Below are 22,495 nucleotides of genomic sequence, written 5' to 3' on the forward strand. Positions count from 1 at the left end.
CAACCAGAGCCTGGAATGTCTGCAAGCAACCAGCTGGCAGCTGCAAAACGATCGCTGCCAGTATGTACGCAGCTTAAACCAGCACAGAGATGTAACCCTGCAAGTACTGTCATGGGTCTGCCCCGGGGCTTCCTCCCGGCAGGACATGCCCAAAACACTTCACTTAGTAGACGTCCAGGAGGCTGATACCCAAAGCATCTCACCTGACTACTTTTGATGTGGATGGGGCAGCGATCCCTCCCAAATGATCAACCCCATCACCCTCTCTCTAAGGGTGAAGCCAGACACCCTTTGGAGGAAGGTCATTTCTGTCACTTGTACCTGCCGTCTCATTCTTTTGGTCACTACCCAGAGCTGGTGGTGATAGCTGAGGGTGGGAACATAGACTGACTGAATCGAGTGGAGTGGCTGTCGTGGCCTCCAGTAAGTTGAAACAGAAAGTGTGCCATCTGCATTTACTGTGAGGTTTATGTACCAGAGCTGATGCTGAAAGTAGAAACGTTCTGATGGTCACATTTTGCAGTGTATGCAGAAAAAAATGTAAATGTATTTGTCTTTTTTATAAAGGAGTGACTTTGAGGCTTTGCCTCTGATTACTAATCTCAGAGACTGAAAGCAGGTGAGCGACTTCACATTTCTTTTCTCATGTTGTTAATTTTTAGAGAGTTCTCCAAAATAAACGTGCCTGTTGTAAGGTGTGCACTTTAGAGGGTTTTTTCCCCAGAAATCTGTATCTAAAAGTGATCAAATAAAATGAATCAAACTGTCTGGGACGTTTTTATCTGGACCTTTTAGATGCGCACTAAACGTTCCTAAAGTAAATTACTGTCTTTACCCTTTGAGTGCTTTATAAACCCAGTGGCCTTCTAATGAATTCATTTTGCACTTTCTGAACGTTTGGCCTCTTTGTGAGACAAAGCATAGATTAACAAATGCAGCGAGAGGATGTTTAGCTTTTTTTGTGCCAGTGTGTGGCCTCTGTGCTTCTTCTGCAGACAAAACAGAAAATTAAAATCTTCTTCATGTGGTTCGAGATGACCAGGGGATGTCAATAGTACTGGGCTACTCATGAAGAAGTAAGCAGTATGCCAGCGTGGGGCTGAATTGAGCAATCAGATGCTCACATCATTCAGAACACAGAGCAAACAGACTGACAGCTACTTGGCCCGTCGTCTTACGAGTCAGCCTGAAAGAGAGGCAGCGGGAGAGGCAGAAAAGGAAGGATTGTTGGTGGTTGCGGTGATGCTCTCAGTGCTGTGTACTGCTATTGTGCATGAGTCATTGCTGGAGGCCAAGTCTGTCAGGACAGAGCAGGGTTTCCCCAGAGACCCCAGCCTCTCTGCTGGAATGCCCAGGAGGAAATTCAGCCCTGGGGGGGAAAGGATAGATCAACGGACACCCGATATGTTCACAGCGCTCTCGAGTCAGGGCTGCTCAGAAAGACTGGACAAACTATTGAGCAACCTGTCTGAAATCACAGCACAAGTTCTGGTGTTCCTACTACACTCAGAGATAGCTTCACTATATTCCTGCACAACCCAATGAAAACTACAGTTTCATTTCATTTATGGACCACATGATTGTATACAATCGGGCTGGATGAATGACATGAATGAATTTTTTTGTTTGTCTGTTTGTTTTCCAACAAGAACAATCAGGTTCGGGCAGCAGAGTAAGGCAGCTGTTGTGGAAATCACATATTCCTTTGCCTGCCCCAGTCACTTTGTTTAGTTCGGTTCAAAGATTGATGGCCGATGATCAGGGCAATTTGTTCCCTTTTTCCCAACTGTACATAAACACATCGCTGTCCAGCAGTAATTCAGTAAGAAAAGCTGCAAGTGAATTCATCGTTTTTCATGCAGCCTGACAATCTGCGCTGGTTGTGTTTAGTTGGGTTTCTAGCCCAAGCTATTTTCACTTAAGTACAAAATTATTTGGATTTTCACCAGTAAACATGTAATCTTTCAATTTTTCCAGCCAATACCAACCTGTAGCTAAGGCCAGGAGCTTTGGGTTATGATAGACGGTATGAGATATCAGATCCAAAAGGCCACAAAGCCTTTTTCTCCCTGGGACAGGAGTGTCCAACTCCAGGCCCCGAGGGCCAGTGTCCTGCAGGTATTAGCTATGTCCTTGAGCCAACACAGCGGATTTAAATGGCTAAATTACCTCCTCAACATGTCTTGAAGTTCTCCAGAGGCCTGGTAATGAACTAATCATTTGATTCAGGTGTGTTGACCCAGGGTGAGATCTAAAACCTGCAGGACACCGTCCCTCGAGGCCTGGAGTTGGACACCCCTGTCCTAGGGCGTCTGGACCAAACCAACTGAATTGGTTATAACGTCTCACTGGGATACCTCTGGGGTGTTTTCTAGGCACATCAAGCTGAAGGGAAACTTTAAAGTAGGCCCAGTCTACTGGAGATATTACACATCTTAACTGTCCTGGGATCATTTTGCAATCCCCCATCAGAAATTGGAAAATGGAGTAAGCAAAAGAAAGTGGATGGATGGATGGATGGATGGATGCCCATATACCTGCTGAATGTCTGTCAAAGAGCTAAAGTTGTGTTTTTTAGCAATCGCACTTCTTCCATACAAAAACCATTACGTTAGCTTCTAAACTTGTGACCATATATAGAATAAGCTCGATTTTTTTCTATGTAAATACATGAAAACCACATTGCATCTATTTAGAACGCGATGTTGAAAGACCATTGGACTCCTGGGGCTTTAAAAAAATCAAGAGTACATCATGAGTCAATAAAGGGTCATAAAGCAAATCATAAACCTGGCCAACACAATTGGAACTCTTATCTTCACTTTGTCATTTGAATAACCTAAAGATTTCAACAGCAAAGCAGCACACAATACATCACTTTCCCAACGGTTATAAATGAAATACAGCGACAAGGTTTAGTTGAAGACAAGTTGCAAAAAGAGCAGCCAAATTTTTTCCCCCTCAATCTGCATCTGAGAGTCGAGCGTTAACTGTTCGACTGCTGGCTGAAGTGGCTCAAGACTCAAGTCGACAGCCACCTCCTGAGCTGATCTTGAGGACATTCACAGTCACCACTTCAGTGCTGGTTCAGTTTTATTATTAGCAGCAGCACCATGACTGACACTCTTAAAGCTGCCATTGGTCAATGATAACATGCAAACATACCAGAGAGGAGCTGGAGATGAACATTTCTAATCTCCTGCAGAATGAGTAACAGTTGTCTTTACTCTCAGGACATCCATCAAGCAAATTCAAGCTTCAAATCAGGGATGTCAAGCTCATGTTACATGCCTCATGCAGCCCACTTTGATCTTAATCGATGAAACTCCTTTCTCTCAGTGTAAATACGTTTAACTAACCCCTAAGATATCATAAGATCATAAGAAAAAGATGCAATTTCAAAGGTACATCTACACAATGAAGAAATCCTGCTGCAGTAAATGAAAGATCTGTCGGTCCAAAGTCCAAAATTTCCCTCACATTTCCAAAGTCATCCAGTGGCCCAAATTGGAGTTTTTGCCTGGCCAATTCAGGCCCCCAGGCCTCATGTTTGACACGACTAGTCCAACAACAGTATCAGTTTCCATGGATGTGATGTTGTTCAGGCAGCTTTGGAGCCAGTTTTAGGTATATTAACTAACAATGGACATCAGTGATAACAGTCCAAAGTGTTAAGTGAATCTAAAAAAAAAAATCATCTTGAACTGGATATTAATTATTGATTAATTACTGATTTCAATCTGTTATCTAAATGGAAAATACATGACCTTCATCTCTAGCGATAACACTGGTTTGAAATGAAATCAAAGTGATAAGTGATAATGTAAAGACTAATACTCTGAGAACATCTGTAGGCTCAAACGCTACAAGACTGCAAGAGGAAGTGCTTCAGATAAAATTTATAGTCTATCAGATAACTCCATCTGCTGGTCAAAGCTCATCACTCCTACATAGAAACATTGAAGCATCAAGGGAAATGATAAGCAGCCGTCTATGAGGCTTTAAGTAAGCTACAGTGCCACCCAGTGGTTAACTCAGGAACAGTTCTACATTTAACAACGTTTAACAGCAGCTTGACACGCTTTGAATTCAGTAGTTAAAAGCAATATCATGTTTTCCTGCTCTATTTCCTGACACTGAACGAGACTCTTTGCCCTGTGAAGTGACATCCATGCACATTTGCATTGATAACCAACAGGAACAGTCTCTTTGTCTCCTACCTCTGAAGACATCCTAGAGTAGACAGAAATGCAGTTTCCTCTCAGAGCACTTAAATTGCACAATTCTGAAAAGTTATTGCAGAAAATGTGTTCAACGATGCCAAAAATAAAGCAGTGCCTACCAATATTTAAAAAATAACGTGTTATTAAAATGTTGCTTGGAAGCTTTAAGTAAATCCCTTTTATCAAATTGAGGGTGGCTGGGTATGTGAGGTCTCCTGGCCAGGTCGCCAGTCTGTTGCAATGTTTAAAAAGATGTAAGAAATGATTAAAAAATGATGTGTTTCTACATCTCACATGTGTAGGTGTTATGCTGTTTTGCTTAAGGCTTCAAAGCAAGCTGTGGCATCACAGAAATCCTGCTTGTGCTTAAAATGTGGGCCTTAAACTCAGCACTGTCGTGTCAAACTGTGCAGAAAGAAGCTCAAACTTTGAATAAAAGCTGCAACCAATAAATGACAATAAGCAAAGCAAAACTATGGAGCATAGATGGACACCTGGACTTCAAAATTGCAATCCATCACACATAATCTAACCCACTACAACAGTGCCGCAAGCTATTTTGACAGAGTTGACTCATATGATCAAAATGTGAATACTAAAATCTCGTTTGAAGGTAAGGTTTCGTTACCCTGGATTGCTTTATATTGCTCAGATGTTCCTGTTGCTGCAAAAGCTCACAAAATAAATCAATAAATCAACCGCACTTTAAAAAAAACTTCCATTCTTCTCTCTTTATTTAACTAACAGAGTTGGTGATTTAAAAAAAAAAACCCCGCTGTTCTCTCAAACAGTGAGGATGCTCCATCTGAGTGGCTGAATGAGCTTTTGTGCCTCAGAGGGTGGATGATCCCCTGACGACTCATTTCAAAAACACCAGGGTGTGAAAAGAAATGGGTCCTCTTGGGATTGCAGCTTAAGGAAAAGAGGCCACCCGGCTTTGCGGGAAATTGAGAGCAATCTTGGTGCTTTTGACACGGCTGTCAGTGGGGCGCTTTAATTTAGGGATCATTTTTAGACTCTTGCCTGATCTCCTAGTAGAGGATGCCTCCGCACATAATGATCTCTACTAATTCTGTGGGTGCAGCTCGAGCGGCTGGAAATGGCTAATAACAGCCCAGCTGAGGTCGGTCTACCAGCAAATGTCAGGCAACAGAATAACAATTCATGAAATGGATGAGTGGTTTATTGATTCCATAAGACAAACACGATAAACTGGCTGCCGTGTGTCTTCACTGCAGCTCAGGAAATCAATTCCTCCGGCGTTGGGAGTAAAAGGCAGCTGAAGTCGGCTTCAAAAATTCATGTATGGGCTGTCAGCGAAAGAAGAGCTCATTTCTTCTGATTAAATCACTGTTTTTTTCCTGTCACATTCCATCGTTCCTTTTCCTTGTTACCATGACAATTTTAATTCCAGCAAAGAACGCTAATGCAAACGCCGGCTAAGATCAAGGACGTACAAATCTATCATAAACAATAACACGTCTCACTTCATTCAAACTGAAGCACAAGAATGTTTTCCATTTGGCAGGAGAGTAGAGGGAGAAATACAAGCTATCAAAGTTGAACTTTTTTTAATCTTAGCAATATCTTCTTTTTAGATGCTAAAGATTTTGGTGGCTAATTAGCTTACTGACAATGAGATGTTTTGAAAGTAGCATCTTAAAGGAATACAGATGTTTTTCTAAATACACCTACTTGCTTCCAGACAAGAGTGTCGGATTAGTACTACTGTTAATATCATAGCATTAAAAGTATGGAACCGGAGCTAGAAGTAGATAGCCTAACTTAGCATAAACATTGGAAACAGTTAGCCTAGCACTTTTCAGAATTACTTGAATTATATGAACTACAGCAACAAAAACAATACACGGCAGGAAATTATCACTTTATATTTTATTTATATATTTATATTTATGTATTTCTTTATGAATAAAAACTATATTTTGTCAGTTTGCAATGCTATGCTAGCCGTTTCTTATCTTCATTTTACTCTAATGCCAACTTAGTCCAGCTTCACTCTTACATCCATGACAGCAGTCCTGTTTTACAAAGTATGTACACCTTTTCTGTAATTATATACATTTTAAAAACATGCTAATTTATAGTTTAATAATCAAACAGTCAATGTAAAGACGCCTTATATCAGGGTAAACTCACTGAACATTTTATATGTCTTCAAGGTGTAGACTTGCTTTTAGAAGGTCTGGTGATGTATCAAAGAAGTTCACTCTTAAGTTTAATTTGCCATGTCCTACTTGCAGATACTACTACACTTTATACAGCAGTAAGAAGGTTACTTCCACTTAACTGCTCATGGGTTTTTGTGATCCGCTGTGGAAATTTTAAGGGAAGCACGACTGTAAATGACATGGAAGAGTTCTAGTACTCTGACAAACAAATCAGTCACACTTCAGTTCATTATTTGCTGGAATCTGAAGTGATCTCAGATGAGTCATTTCAGACTTCAGAGATCAAGCACTGTGATGTGAAATGTTTTCTGCTCAAATATAAACCCACACTTGTGCTACTACATTAAAAGGCTTCTGCTCACCAGTCTGTGTGCTGATCATCAATCACCAGCAGGATCTTAGGCTTGCGTATCACAGGCTTGGCTGGCTGAACACCTCCTGCAGAGGCGCCTTCAGCAGCCGCCGCTGCCGCTGCTGACTTAGCATGCGCGGCAGCCGCCACATTCTGGGCCATCTGTGCACTCTTCACCACGCTGGAGAAGGAGCTGAGGAAGCTCCCTGAGCCTGAGGCCGGACCAGAGGCTGAGCCAGTGGATACGCCCGAGGCTTGAGGCTGGCTTGGGACGCTCGGGGGCTGCCGCCTCTCCGTGGCTGGGGAGGCAGGAGAAGAAGTTGATGAGCCTGGCGGGGTCGGCCTCTGCAGATCCATCATGTAGCCGTTGGGGAGGTTGGCCACAAAGCTGCTGTCTGACAGGCGCCGGCGAAGGTAGTTCATGGTGATGGGCTGGTGGGTCAGTCAGGCCAGAGGTGAGAGGGAAGAACGCCTGTAGTCCTAGAAAAAAAATAATAATAATAATAAACTTTATTTATAAAGCACACTTAAAAACCAAGGGTATGCCAAGGTGCTTAACAAGTAAGATAGAGAATAGGAGGAGGACAATAGAAATAGGACCAAAGCAAGTACTAAGTATGCAAGCAGGTAGCTGTCACTGATACATAGGAAAGCAACAGGTACAGAGCAAACAAGAATTTAAATGAGCATAAAAGTGCATGATATAAAATCATAAAAGAAATATTAACTAGAGGGAAAGGCAAGATTGAAAAAAAGAAGATTCAAAACACAAGAAGCGAGCTCAGGCTCAGTTTTTAGTGCTCTCTATGGCTGATGTTGTGTTAGCTACACCAATCTTTGATGGAGTGGTTGTCTCTTTGGTCGCATTCTGAATTGACGTATTCGCAGAAAATCCCCCATTGCTAAAGAAGCATTTTAACTTCTTCTGGGTAATTGCTTGCAGCCAGCAAAATTAATGTTTTGATTCAGACTAACTGCTCTAATCAGCCATGTTTCCTGCTCCAGCAGGCAGCTAATCAAGCAAAAACAGCTCTGATAAAAACGTACAAAATGAGTTTATCACACAATTAGCGACTAGATGATGATCATGATGGAGGATGTACTAAACCACAGTGACAATGATAGTCATGGCACAGAGAACTGTTTGGTGCTTCCCACAACAGAACAACAAAGTTTCAAACCCCCTCTCTCAAAATGAGAACACATTAACAGAATGATGCAAACTTGACTGCAGCTCCTCCAATGGCAACTTGAGGTTTGCTCGTAAATGAAGTCAAACTCAACAGACTCTTATGTTAAAATGCACAATTTTAACCAGGAAGATAACTTTTTTTTTCCTTCCTCGTCTAATCGTATTTCTCTGTCTTTAACTTCCAATATAAAGCACCATGAGGTGACAGTTTGGTGCTTCACAGATAGAATTGATGAAAGGGTGAGTGAGATTTGTAGTAGAAAGTGCTTTGGGCAATCTATTAGAGTGGAAAAGCACTATGTAAGTACCAGTCCATTTACCATGTATTTAATTATTCTAGTCATTTAGCTTTATACATATCTATTAATAGCGGACTATCTCGTGAGCGTCCTGAAGCTTTGGTATAAAGATAAAAAAAACAAAACAGGAAATGCTTTCTCGAGATTAGTTCTGATGATAATATATCAGTAGTGCGTTTACAGTAATCCAGATGATAAGACACTGAAAAAGCTGTCAGGCTATGAATTTTTTAACACAGCCTAAAGTGAGTAAAAGATTATCAGCAGTATCTATGGAGAGTTTGAGTTAGTTCACTGAGCAGACTACAGTATATGGCATGTAAGCATCAGGATTAGATGCTGAGGCACAGATGAATCTGATCCAATATTTAACAATATGATGCTTCTCTACTTTTCCATGTTCACACTAATCAGCGTCAGACCTCAGGCAAAATGAACCACAGATGGAAAGCAGTGTCACATCGATGAGGATGAAAAACTAGAGCTGTTATTACTGTGACACTTCAAAGTTGTTCCACTGTGATTTTCTTTTTTCTTATAACAGCTACGAATCTGTTAAACCAGATTTGCATAAGATCGAGTTACCCATGCTGGGTGGGACAGAAACCGCTGGCAAATAATTCAGCGACGCAGCCGTGATGATGCAAAGTTGAAGGAGATTCATAGCTCATTTCTTTGTAAAGCAGACAAGAGTCAGTTGGAAAAAAACAGTTATATAACACATGGAACCCAGCGAGGCAGAGGAGAGACATTCAGGCAGATTAGCCATCAAACTGCAGTGAAGCACGCACGCAAGCGGAGAGGAAAAGAAACCCCTAAACCTGATTAAAACTAGGCTGCTCCCACTATAAATGGAGCTTAGATTAGATAAAAGTGCATTTCTTATTGTGGCGTCTTGTCTCAGGCGGATGCGCCCAGTGTTTGGGGCTGTGTTTTTGCAGAGGAGGAGAACCTGACAAGCCTGCAGACATAAGAGAATGATGTGGAGCAAATGTTACATCTTGACAAGTTATTGTAGTCAGGTTATCGCCAAAAGGAAGCTTTCTGTGAAACTTGCAGCTGTTGCCTGATATTGCTAGGCAAGAAACTGAAGACCTGAGCTGCACAGAAGCTGAAGCGTATTATTCTGCTTAGCAGCAGCACAGTTACAGCTGTTAGCAGTGTGATAAAGCAGCCACTGGATCTCTCCTGACAGAACACTGAGCTCAGAGACGAGTAAGGCCCTATTAATATCAGTCAGGTTACATGAATTATTACAAAATCTAAATACAGCATAGTGTCCACAACGACCTGATCGTTTTCATCCTAAGGTAAGAGTTGCACTCTTAACTCAAAACGTTCATTGCATCATCTGGCCATCCGGCAAATTAAAATACAGCATTCACCATCCACTTAGCTCTAATTTCGTCTTCACTAGGTCCCGAGAAAAAGATCGGGCCCTTAATCTGCTAATTATGCTCCCCCGCTAGTGACTAACTTTCACCTTATTGCTGTTTGCTGCTGGGCAAATGGCATACAGTGATATTATCATGGCTCCCTGCTAGAGAAGCTGCTGAGAGTGAGAGCAGTGACAATGAACCACAACACTGAAGTACAAGGTCGAAAACTAAAATTAGCTATAAAAGTTTCTCCAAGTTCTCCACAAAAGTGTGTGAAGCTGTAAAATATATTTGACTTTTTTCATATTACACACAACTGAAAGATTGTTAGCGTAAAAATGTTGATTTTTTTTCATAGACATTTAAAAAGTGGCTCACTGTAAAGCAGTTTTTAACATATGGTACTGAAGGATCCCCATTTCCTACAAAATACTGGAATACTGAATAAAATCTAAATAAAAACAAAATCATAAATCTATCAATCTTTCATTCACAGTAGAACATAGAAAACATATCAAGTGTTTAAACTGAGAAGAATGCTTTGCAACTAATTTGGTTAAATGGCAACAAGTTTGTGGCAAAAAGTATCTTAGAGGGAAGTTTTCCCAGAAATAAAGACGAGCTGAGGTTTATCAATTTGCAAAAAAAAATTCATCTACAAATTGTGGAACAATTTCAGAAGGTTCCTCAACATAAAACTCAGAAGACTTTGAATAGCTCATCATCTACAGGTGTTAGGGTGCCTGGGCCTCGACCCAGTGTTTTGCGTGTTTTGTTTGTTTATTTGATTATATTCTAGCTTTCTTTGTGTAATGGGTTACAGGACTGTTCTAAGTTTAGGTTCTCTGTGTGTTTATGTTAGAGTTTTAGTCTTCTGGTTTCTGTCTGTGTTCCAGAGTTGCTGTCTCCCCTGTCAGCCGTATCCTCTTGTCCGTGTCTCTGTGTTATGTTTCCTGTTTTACTTTGAAAGTCTGTCTCATATTAATGTATTTGATTTTGCTTCCCTTGTCTCGTTAGCCCTGATTTGTCCCAGCTGTCCCTCTTGTCTCCCATTCCCTGATTGTTCCCTCTGTGTATTTAAGCCCTGTGTTTTGTTTGGTCTGTGTGGTGATCGACCCTCATTCTCAGCTGGATGGGAGCATCCAGTTGACATCTTTCTCAGAGAAGGCCTTGTATATTTCACCAAGACGATGCTAACTGAACTAGCCTGTCTGCAGTCCAGACCGATAACCAACTGAAATCATTTAGAGCAGTGGTCCCCAACCCCCGGGCCACGGACCGGTTTGGTACCGGGCCGCGAGAGTTGAGGCTCGGGTGTGAAATGTATGGTTTTCAGGGTTTTTATCAGTTTTTAAGCGTTATTTTGTTATCGTTTTTTATCGTTGACTCTGTTTTCCTGGGTCTTTTCACGTGTGTTATGAATAAATCTTCTTTTTTTTCGGTACCGGCACTAGTTTTATTTTGTTATATTTATCCACGACACTTTAAAGGCCGGTCCGCGAAAATATTGTCGGGCATAAACCGGTCCGTGGCGCAAAAAAGGTTGGGGACCGCTGATTTAGAGTATCATGAACCAAAACTTAAGACCTTCTCAGTTCCCAGAAGTTTACAGACTTTTTGAAGATGTGTTGCTGACATCAAAATTAACATGAGTTAATGGTACATTTTCTCAGTTTAAACATTTTATATATTTTCTGTGTTCTGTTATGAATAAAATATGGCTTTATGACATTTGCAAAATCAATGCTTTCGGTTTTGGGAAATTAGTTTTTATAAAATATGGACATTTTTAAAGCCTTGAGTGTGTTTTTTCTTTTTTTTACCTGATGCCATCTTCGTATTTTGAAATATTTTTGATTGCATTAGGACGAGAGGGTGAAGAAGTAAGTAATGGGACATTTCTAACATTTCTAGAGTTAAAGCATTGCTAGCCAAGGTACCTAATGCTAGCTACCTTGGCTAGCAATGTGAATTGTAGAGACACAAATATATGCTATTCATTGCTAACATATCAAAGTCCCTCTAGCAACATAGATAACTAAAGTACAGGGTTTGGGGAAGGATAGTAGTATAATTAAAAAGACAGAAATACACACAAGCACCAACACACTAGCTCGATGACTTCCTGTGTGAGGCTGGAAATATTCAAGTAAAAGGCCATAAATAGCATGTTATTTAACAATTGATTAAATTTGGAGCCACTGGAAGGACTGCCCAAGTAGTTGTCCTGAAAAAAACATTAGCATTCTGCTAATCAGTTCAGGATTTCCACCTAGTTATGTGCAAGACCTTATGATGCCTAGCTGATAGTACCCTCAACAACTACACCCTTAATCGTGCAGAACTTTAGGCTTTGACAGTGGGAGTGAAAAACTTCCTTTTAAAAGGAAGAAAGTGGGGAAGTGGCACATGCACACTGGCTTTGTTTTCAGCATCAAAGTCTGCGGCTTGAGACTGATACACATTTACTCTCTATCAATATACAGCAGCATGATGTTATATCTAGGATGGAATCATGGTCAACAGTGTGCTTTCTTTATGACAGTCATAAAAATACTGAATATTATGAGATTAAGACTTTATTACTTGAATTTAGGGGTTGTTGCCCAGGAGTTTATTCTGGATTAGGATCCCAGTTGTCAGTAGGAACAGCAAAACAGGAGCTGTAATAAGCTTTCCAGCAGTTAAGCTTAACAGTGTATCCTACCACCGAGTGATGGGCATCCCCCCATGGAATTATGCTAATATGTCAACCACTGCAAAGTTTATACAATGCAAATAAGCCAGGATTCAGTCACATTACAGTAAAAAGAAACAGCAAAAGCAGGAGCTAGAAAATCGACAAAATAAAGAGAACAGCAAACTGTAGCAATTCCAGGCATAGAGTTACTGACTGGCAGCTCTGTCCTCTTTGTAACGACTTGATCTTATTGAAAAGACGAAAATTACTATCTTTACACTTGTGGCACATTTCTACTTTTTCAACCACCCCCTCAGCAAAGTTTCCTCTTTGCCTGAAGTTATAAAAGCCTTAAAGCTTTTTCCTCATCGTTCTCTCAGCAGTGTACCCGCACACTGTTACTCCTGAACAGGTGGTAACACTGCTCCTGGGACTCTAGCAGGAAGCAGCAGAAACAGGGTCAATCGCTGGTTACTGCGGCAAAGCCTGAGTTTATACTGAAATATCCGAACATTCAAAAACTTGAATAATCCTCAGTTGAAATAGACGATAGCAGCAAAAATCAGCTCAGCAATAATCACAGGCTTAGCTGATAATGAAGGGGAAGGAGGACGATAATGCCACACCATACTCTGGACCCCCGCTGATGTACAGCGTGCGTTTTTCTATATTTAAAAATCTCGAAATTGACGAGGAGAGAGTGCGGCAGACCCAGCAGCCTTCCTTCCTGTTCTTTCCTCCTTCACATCCTGTCTGCGAATCTGTTACATCTAGCACATAATCTGAACGCCTCTTCTGTGAATTTACACACCAAAGCCTGATAGAAGTGTTGACTGAGTGGTGGAAGACATGCAGCAGTGCCACGTCGTCTTCTTTGACCACTCCACAGGCCTACAGGAAGTCAAGAGCACGTGCCATATATTCACACCGTGCCATAAAGACTACTTGCTCCCCGCTAAGGTTTTCAAGTGCCTGCCTCTCCTAAATGACAAAGTGTGGAAACCTAAACTGTGTGTTATCTAAGACCTTAACTGCTCTTAACTTCCTTCTTAAGGCTCTTACGGGAGCGTACAGCGCCCCTCACACCCCAAAGCCAAACATGAACACACGGACAGATATTGTCTGCTAAACTGGAACGAGCTTACAGGGATCAGTGCTCATCTCCCCAGTGTGCAGCGTGTCACCACGAGCAGTCGAACAAGGTTTTAATTATTCATGACAGTCTGAGGTGAGTGGCTGGGGTTGTAACGAGAGAGAGCAAAGCATAGCTGCTTGGACTCGAGTCTGAAATTAAAGAGAGCAGAGAGACAAAACGCTGGGAGAACGAGCTGGCTGGAACCTGCCCCGAGGCATTCTGGGGGATTATTAATAAATGTGCGGGAATCGGTGCCGCGTTGAGGCTCATGATGTTACTATCCTGGGGCCATACAGTAAAAATTCCTTGGTGGCAGGCCCTGTCGTCATGGTTACCATAGATCATATTAATATTCATCGATCATCATCAGTCAGTCAATCTCTCTGTCTGCCTGTACACATGTGTTGTTGTTTCCTTTGCTGTTTTTGGAAACAAATCGGTCAAACTTCTCAACAGCGAGCATCTTAATCTACAAGGCAGACAGCCATGAAACATGCCGGGCCCACTAAGGTTTATCAGATCCTTTCAAATTACCCTGACCTCTTCTGTAGAGCCATCCTGTCTCAAGCCTCAAAATCTAATTAAATCACTGCTGTTTTGTTGCTTCAGACCAATGCTCTCACCCATCTCAAGCAAAAAAGCAAATTAAATACATATGTTTTTGTTTTTCCAAAGTCAAGTCCCAGGCTTCGTTACCACGTCTGTTTGGTTTTTTTTAATTTAACTATAATACTTCTTTACACTGTATTAGATTACCTAACTTCTCCTATTAACATTTAACCCAATTTTGATTTTTGACTTTGTTATTTCTGCTTTGGAAAAACCAAAACAGCCTGTCTGTAATTTTATTTTTCATATAAAATGGACATGTCATGGACATCTTTTATTGTAATCTTTTGATACTTTTCTGTGTCTGCGCTAGCTGTAAGCTAGTAGCAGCTGATCTAGTCATCTGTCAGTCAGTCCACCTTTGGGGTCTATTCAGTCCCTTTTTATTTATATAGTGCCAAAGTTAGATACAAGGTGTGAATCTCATTGCTTGTAAAAAATAAACTCATGTTTTCATCCAGTATGACACGTTTTTCTTTGTCTTTCTGGGGTTTGACTCACTTTTGAAGGCTTTTGGGGCCTTGCTAGCTTAGCTAGCTTATTCAGAAGCAATGGCTGCCTCCTGCTAAATATGGCCTCACAATCATTAGAATCTGAATCTGAATACTTTAATAATCCCTAGGGAAATTATGTTGGTTACAGTTGCTCCAAGACAGTAACAGTAACAGACTAAACTAATTAATAATACAAAATGTTACAAAGTTTACAAATTTAACAAATAGCCCTAATATATACAAATCACACAATTATAAATATCAAGAATATTACAGAGGTGAAATATATATGATTGACATTTAACTCTGACCTGTGAACTTTGTCATTTGCTATTTTACTGTAAAGCAGCGGTCCCCAACCCCCGGGCCATGGACCGGTACCGGTCCGTGAGTCGTTTGGTACCGGGCTGCGAGAGTTGAGGCTCGGGTGTGAAATTTATGGTTTTCGAGGTTTTTATCGTTAATTTGGTTTCCCTGGGTCTTTTCCTGTGTCGTAGTTGTGTGTCTTATTTTGAAAGAAATATTTACGCATTACCATAGCGACCAGAGAGCATTAAGGGGCAGAGAGGAGTTACTCTCAATGTTGATGCCGCATTTCAGATGCTGCTAATAAAAGTTACATAATTACACAGTGAATTTGCGTTTATTATTATATTTACAAAATACCACAATTTCTGTCTTGGTCATATCATTTTATTTTGTTGTATTTATCACCTTAAAGGCCTGTGACAATACTGTCTGACATTAAACCGGACCGTTGTGCAAAAAACGTTGGGGACCGCTGCTGTAGAGCGTGTGCAAAAAGGCTGTAACTACTGCAGTGTTTACAGTGTGTTAGATGGAGGAGTTGTACAGGGAGCCACAGGCAGGAATGATTTCCTGTGTTGTTCAGTGGTGCTTTTTGGTCATCTCAGTCTCTCACTGAACGTGCTCCTGTGACTAGCTAGCACGTCACGGAGTGGGTGGGAGGTGTTATCCAGCATTGTCCTTATCTTGGACAACATCCGCCTCTCCAACACCACCCCAAGGGAGTCCAGCTCCATCCCCACAACATTATTGGTCTTGCGGATCAGTTTATTGAGGCTGTTGGCATCTGTGACCCTCAACCTGCTGCCCCAGCATGCAACAACATAGAACATGGCACTGGCCACAACAGACTCATAGAAAATCCTGAGCATTGTCCGATGTTGAAGGACCTCAGCCACCTCAGAAAACAGAGACGACTCTGGCCTTTCCTATAGAGTGCAGTGCTGTTTTTAACCCAGTGCAAAGCTAGCAGTATTTCCTATTATATGGCTCCACAAGCTAACACAGTCAGACTGTTACTGCCTTTGAGGAACGTTTGGGAAACTAAAAATGCATTTTTATCTTCACTGATCGTCACTGCTCATGTTTCATACGTTTGCTTAGCTGTACTAACCGTTCGATGTTCCATATGTACGCTGTACTTTGCAAATAACAGAGTTCAGACTATAACAAAACAACAGCATCATCACACAATCTGCACTGTCTTCTCAGTCACTTAGTAACCCACGCTTACGTACAGCTACAAGCAGGGCAGAAGTCCATCTAACTGACACGCCAACCTTTCAGGAAACAGGGATGTTTGCATGACTCATTTTTGTGTGCCTAGCACTCCGCCACCTTTTTCATGTTGCTACTAGGAGTGCACTAGGAGGCTATGGAGCTGGAAAAAAAACAAAACATCTCTGCCAAGTCATTATCATACAATAACAACATCAACATAAAGCTCTGGAATAAATAAATTACTTCTGTCTCAGTCTGATATGTTTAATGCACAATATTAAACTGGTTAGATTATGATGGCATGACTTTATTGGGCTGTATTATGTGACCTCATAAGGAGTCCATTACTGAAATTGCTACATAAAAAAGTAGATTAATTAATGGTAATAAATACATATATAGTGTTCATACTCAATACAGAATGTGCTCAGAGCAGAAAGTGTTCTAAATCCTAAATATGAGCAGTGGCATTTGCTATCAGCTAAACTGTTATTTATGCATACATACATATATCCATCCATCCATCTTTATACAGCACTGGCTCAAAACGATTTCAATCGGTCCGACTGTTAAAACCAAAACCTTTAAATTTGACTAACTTTGCAGAAAATTGAATCCTCTGCATTTGGGCCACACCAAGCAAAAGGTTTTGCCACATATTTTCCAGACTTGGATCCATAAGAGCCTCCCAACATATCAGAAACATTATAAAACATACTGTTAATCTGCAGTATCTTTCTCTCCCTGTATGTTCTCGCCTCTGTGGCGGCCGAGACATTTACAGCAAAGATGGTATGTTGAGTTGCTGTGGGAGGGTGCGTGGACGCCTGCTGCTTAGTTGATCAGCCATCGCAAAACTTGCAAAATGGCAGCTTGTGAAGACACTATTAGCCTCTAGGGTGTTGATTTCAATGCACCAAAATGCTAACATGCTGCGAAATACTTTCAGTGCACTGCCTCTCCTTTCTACCAACTTACTTCCAAGCAAGACATTGTGCCAAGACGCAATTTGGATAATGGGGACATAATTCCGATTAGGAATACAAAATCCATTTCAAAAACCACGAAGCGTTGGACCTAAACTGAAAATCTCACTAATTTTGCACTTAGAGCACACCTAGGAGGAGCAGGAAAGTCATCGTCAAACTGCGAAACTCGATGGTTCAAGTGACACAACAGTCTCAGTTCACTATAAGTGTCTGCAGCAGCAGCAGCGAGGAGCCGATGAGGCGAGGAGTCACCGCCAAGTCACCGCGGCAGTGACCGAGCCAAGCCGTCACTGCAGACACCGCATTAGTGCACGTCCACACAAAAAGGCAGGAGGCCGACTAAATGTACTGAATCGCTGCAGAGATTAGAGGTTCATCAATCCATCAATCACTCAGTCAGTCTCAAACAACATCTTTCAGTTAAAGGGAAAAAAATACAAGTGTAAACACAATTCTGGCTCCCAGCATTTGGTATAAAGCTCCAGATATGAAGCTCCCTTCATATCTGAGCTATGACCAACAGGTTGTCAGTGAATCATTTCCATAATCGCAGCATCAGTGGTATATTGATTCATTCAGAACAAGCCTCCACATTACTACAGCTTGTTTCTCCCAGCCATTTCACAAACTGCTCTATTTTCTGCATTAACTTTGACATGCGTCCAGTAACGCCGGCTGATTAAGGACAAAAAGGTCACTCTTATCTTGCGATTCATCTTTTAGCCAGAAAACGTGAATCATTAGCAGCTGCAGTCGGCCTTTCATGCTGAGGAGCATCTGCTGGAAGGGAAGCAGATAACTGCTGATGGACAGAAGGCTTGCATCTGCCTCCTGATGACCTCATTACTATTTCATTGCGTTTATTTTGTAGTGTGGCGTCATTGGTAATAAATATTAATAACTACGTTGTAACACTGCATCCATTGTGCAGCACAGAAGTGCATTACAATAAATATGCATGCTTGTTTGCAACACTTAAAGACCAGGAAAAATATTTTATTTAATCTTTAAGTGCTTTTTTTTTTCTTGCTTGTTCAATCGGGGGACGCTCTCTATTGAGGAGAAAAGCAGGAATTTGTTTGTATACGGATTATCCATTGTTTAAATGTCCCGGGCAGTCGAAAAGGAGGCAGAGCTTTTGAGAAAAGCTAGGAGCTAGCTGAGCGCTAACCATCATTCAAATATATTGAATGTCGCGATGTTGGCAAAGAGAGGAAGTGATGTAAGATTTGCACATCAGGTACGGATCAGGTAGCGACAACAGCCTTAGCAACAGTGAAGGAAGATATTTCTCATTTATTTTGGTCATGCTTATACACGAATCTTTTCTGGCAAGAATTTTGTGCTTTTGTTGTTTCCTTTATCTTTTCTGAGTTCTCTCTTTGTTACGAGAAAATATTGTTTGGTTTCTTTAAGTACCCCATGCCCAGGGCAAACACATTTTATTTGATTAATTTATTGATATTATTGGCTAAATTTCATATACATAAGTCAAATTTTCTAACGCAAAACCATCCTTTCAGTGCTTTTTAAATGAAACCAAACAATATGTTAAAACCATACAACATTCTCAAAATCAAAAAGCTGTCAAAATCATAAACTTGTGTTCCCTGTTCAATATCATGTGATTCTTTAATAGACTGTGTCTATTTTGTTTTTTTATACGAACCCCCTGACATTGTGTTTGCTATTTTGTATTTGTATATCTGTATTTTGTGCTTTGTCAATAAAGCGTATTCAAAAGAAAAAAAAAAACAGCCTTAGCAACAGGCTAGTAATCAAGATGGTGGTGGCAAGCACCCCTGTGCTAGCAACTGGCTAGCATTTAGCAGCTAAAAAACTACACCTAGTTTAAATTAACAGACACAGAAATAGAGTAAATCTTGGACCAGAAGGCCAGAAACAAATGATGTTAAAGTATTCTTCTGACCAATATCAGGTTTTTCAACCAATTGCCAATATTTACTTGACTCCAAATCAGCAACTCTTTTTCTTTTTTTTATGTTCTTAAATGTATTTAAATTTATTAAGCTTTCATATAGCCAGTAACATTCTGTACTGTCATCATACACACACATGGTCAGCTCTGATTTGTATGCTAAGAAGTCAAAATAAAAATGTAAATTTTCTGTGCTGCGCTCGTTTCTGCTGCCGAAATAGTTACTGCAGGTTTAAATTGGGTTAAAAGCATATATATGATTTTTAATATTATCAAGATATTACCTAAAATAATTAAAATACCTTAAAAAGTAAAATCTAAAAGTTAGCTTTTTACTTTAAACCAGATTAGTGACAAGTAGCAGCTCAATTAGGACTAAAACAGGCTCTCCATCAGTTTCATGTCTCTGAATGGGAACCACACACACGCGCACACACACGAGTTAATGTAGCCTGACATCTGCCTTAACACAGCACTAGACTGGCCACCCCCTGGTCACAGTCATGACATGGATAGCCCCTCTCCCCACCTCCCCTCCCTTACAGCGGAGGAGTGACTGGACTGTAGGCTGCAGAGACACGGCTGAGGGAATCCCTGCACAGATCCATATCACACGAGCTGCCAATTCAAATGAGTCTGACACAGCAAAACGCTGCGCTCGTGTAGCCAAAACACATCTTTTCCATCGGAGCGATAATAATCAATAAAACATGATTAATGCCCAGGGAAAAAAAAGCTTCATTGTGTGAAGCAGCAGCTGTTCTCTCCTAACAGAACAGCCCGCAGCAGGAAGCACAAACACCCCGACAAAGGCTGGGAACAGAAACGTGGGCATGATGCTGAGAACCACAAAGCGCAAACACTCACAATTTACCTGAGCGGCAATTGTCAGTTATCAGCAAGTGTCGGGCGATGACCCTTCGTCTTCTTCTACTGATTCTGCTGCCTCTTCTTCTTTTGCGCTCAGGTCCGCGGTCCTCCTCAGCCTCCCAGCCAAGTCCCCCCTCACTCTCTTTCTCTCACTCTCTCTCCACAATGCATGCTGGGAACGTGAGGGGTGTAGCGTATTCATTACCGCAGTCGGTCCTGTAAGCTCATTGGACGGATAATTATTTCTTAAAATGAAATGGAAAAATAAATTAAAGAAAATTATATTTAAAAAAATGTTCTCGTGTGTTTAATTCAAATATCCCTTTAAATATATATTTTTTTTTTTAATTAATCATGAAATGCTTAATTAATGTAGAAAATATGAACCTGCTGATCCATGTATTTAGTTTGCTGCATTTGTTGATCTCTTAAAGCTTGTTATAACAAAGGATGTCAGCGCATATAGAGAATGTGCAAAGGGACACTTTGACAAAGAGAATCACCATGGTTACGGTGACAGTCTGCAAAAATCTTAAATTGTCTAATATTTCATTGCTAAACTTATGTGAAATAATGCAACACACACACACAAAGTGCAACATTTGCCCCCGAAATGTAATGTAGTGTAGTGACACTGCAGATTTTGATATCGATCAGATGCCAAATAAATTCAGCATTTCTGATACCGATACCAGTACTGATAATTTTACCCTATAAAAGGCATCTTATCTAGGGGAGAGCAGTGTGTATGAATCATAAATTCTGAACACATTTGAATGAACACTAAATCACTTTTACATCTTTTTTACTTTCCACAATAATTTTGAAACTGGGTTTTTCTGAGACCTGCAATCTAAATGCGCCTGTCTTTACAGGACTTAAAGGACTTATGCTTTAAATATAATAGACATGAAAGTCAGCACTAAAAGGTTCAGACTATGTTCAGTGGGCTACAAACTGAACTTGGAAGATAGAAACAAAGTACTGATCTCACTGCGGTGGTATTAATCCAAGAGAGGCACTTATGACAGTAAGTTCACTGCACTGAGATTGCCTCCACAGTCACCAGATATAAATCCAATTGAGCACCATTGAGATGTGGTGGAACAGTAGATTCAAATTACAGATGCCGAGCTGACAAATCTGCTGCAACTGTGGGATGCTGTCATGTAAACCTGGACTAAAATCTCTGAGGAATGATTCCAGCACCTCACTGAATCTGCACACAAAGAATTAAGGCGCTCAACTTGCCACAACCAAAGTCTACAGCACAGGTGTCCAACTCCAGGCCTCGAGGGCCGGTGTCCTGCATGTTTAAGATGCGTCCTTGATCCATCACAGCTGATTTAAATGGCTACATTACCTCCTCAACATGTCTCGAAGTTCTCCAGAGGCCTGGCAATGAACTAATCATTTGATTCAGGTGTGCTGACCCAGGGTAAGATCTAAAACCTCTCGGACACCTGCCCTTGGACACCTCTGGTCTACAGGTATGTACGCTGCCCACAAGTGACCAATAAAACATTTACTAATGCTTCGATGATAGGTAGCCTCTCAGCATACCACCACTTACCATCATCACAACAAAATATAAATGAAGAAACCAGTGGGAAGATATTGGTGATGCTGATATCAGCAGTAGTAAATATTTGATGACAGCAAAAAAAAAAAGAGGGATTAAAAGCGGACCGCCTGGCTTTTACTGATGTAACAGACAGTAATAACGTCACTGATGATTTTTAATGACCGCCTGTCTGCAGACGCGATGCCCAGTTTGTTTCACTGGGGTCAAAACAGAAAAAGCTGATGCAATAAGAGTAGGTTTCATCAGTTTGTTATGCAGCATGCTTGCCTCATAATGACTCTGCGCTCTCTTCAATGAGCACGCCAGCAGCATCACGAGCACAAAGCTGGATTACGAAAACTTTTAATGAATTCAGGGGTAAGAGTGTGAATGAATGTACAAATCCCAGGATTGTTTTGGAGCTAATTACACTCTAATTAAAAGCAGTGGTCCATCTCCCAGCCCTCCGGGTGCAAACGCAGTCACAAACGTTGCAATGGGATCTAATTAACGCCACTTTTTTATGTTGCACTGCAGTAAAGCTCTCAGCACGAGCTGTTGATGGTTGTTTACAGATGTACACATGAATCAGCTTTTGTATGTATATTTTATGCTGCTTTGTTTAGATTCTAAGCCTGTTTGACTTTTTTTAATCCTTTAGTAGTATCAGTGACAGTTTATGATCCAGCCTGCTCTTGGCCATAAATCCATTGCTGCCCTGGCTCAGTTTTCCATCAGTGAAACAGCTGTTGCAGACAAGAAGAGAGAAGGAGGCTGCATCCCCAAAGTGCAGTGCAAATGCTGTCATCAGCTCACAGCAGGACACATCTGTACAGCAGCTGAACACAAATACAAACTGACATGACGGCGCAGCATCAGAAGATTGAAGTCTCTGTCTCACAGCAGTGGCACAGTTAGTGCAGTTTTTGCTGCTTTGGGTTGTTCTTGTTGGGAGGGGGGGGGCTTGGGGGTTCAGATTAGATGTATAATGAAACTGTGGATTGTGGAAAATGACCAAGTGAGTTGTTTAATACAGTTACAATCACATTTTGGG

At 41.0% G+C, this 22,495-nt stretch overlaps 1 protein-coding gene across 2 annotated transcripts in view; it reads right to left on the bottom strand.

Annotated features, from left to right (window-relative positions):
* Positions 1 to 20,035, bottom strand: part of syn3 (synapsin III) — a 125,353-nt gene extending 105,318 nt beyond the window's left edge. For both annotated transcript variants that reach the window (XR_014797274.1, XM_084909099.1), the window contains exons 1-2: positions 19,882 to 20,035; positions 6,775 to 7,244 (exon numbers count right to left, since the gene is read on the bottom strand). Coding sequence is in view for 1 of the 2 variants with exons in the window: in XM_084909099.1 (XP_084765225.1) it covers positions 6,775 to 7,187 (413 nt within the window). In the remaining variant the exon portion in view is untranslated. The remainder of the gene's footprint in view (positions 1 to 6,774; positions 7,245 to 19,881) is intronic.
* Between the last annotated feature and the right edge of the window lie 2,460 nt (positions 20,036 to 22,495).

Source organism: Perissodus microlepis, chromosome 17, assembly GCF_051167445.1.
Source record: "Perissodus microlepis isolate ML-2025 ecotype Zambia chromosome 17, ASM5116744v1, whole genome shotgun sequence".
Taxonomy (NCBI): Eukaryota; Metazoa; Chordata; class Actinopteri; order Cichliformes; family Cichlidae; genus Perissodus; species Perissodus microlepis.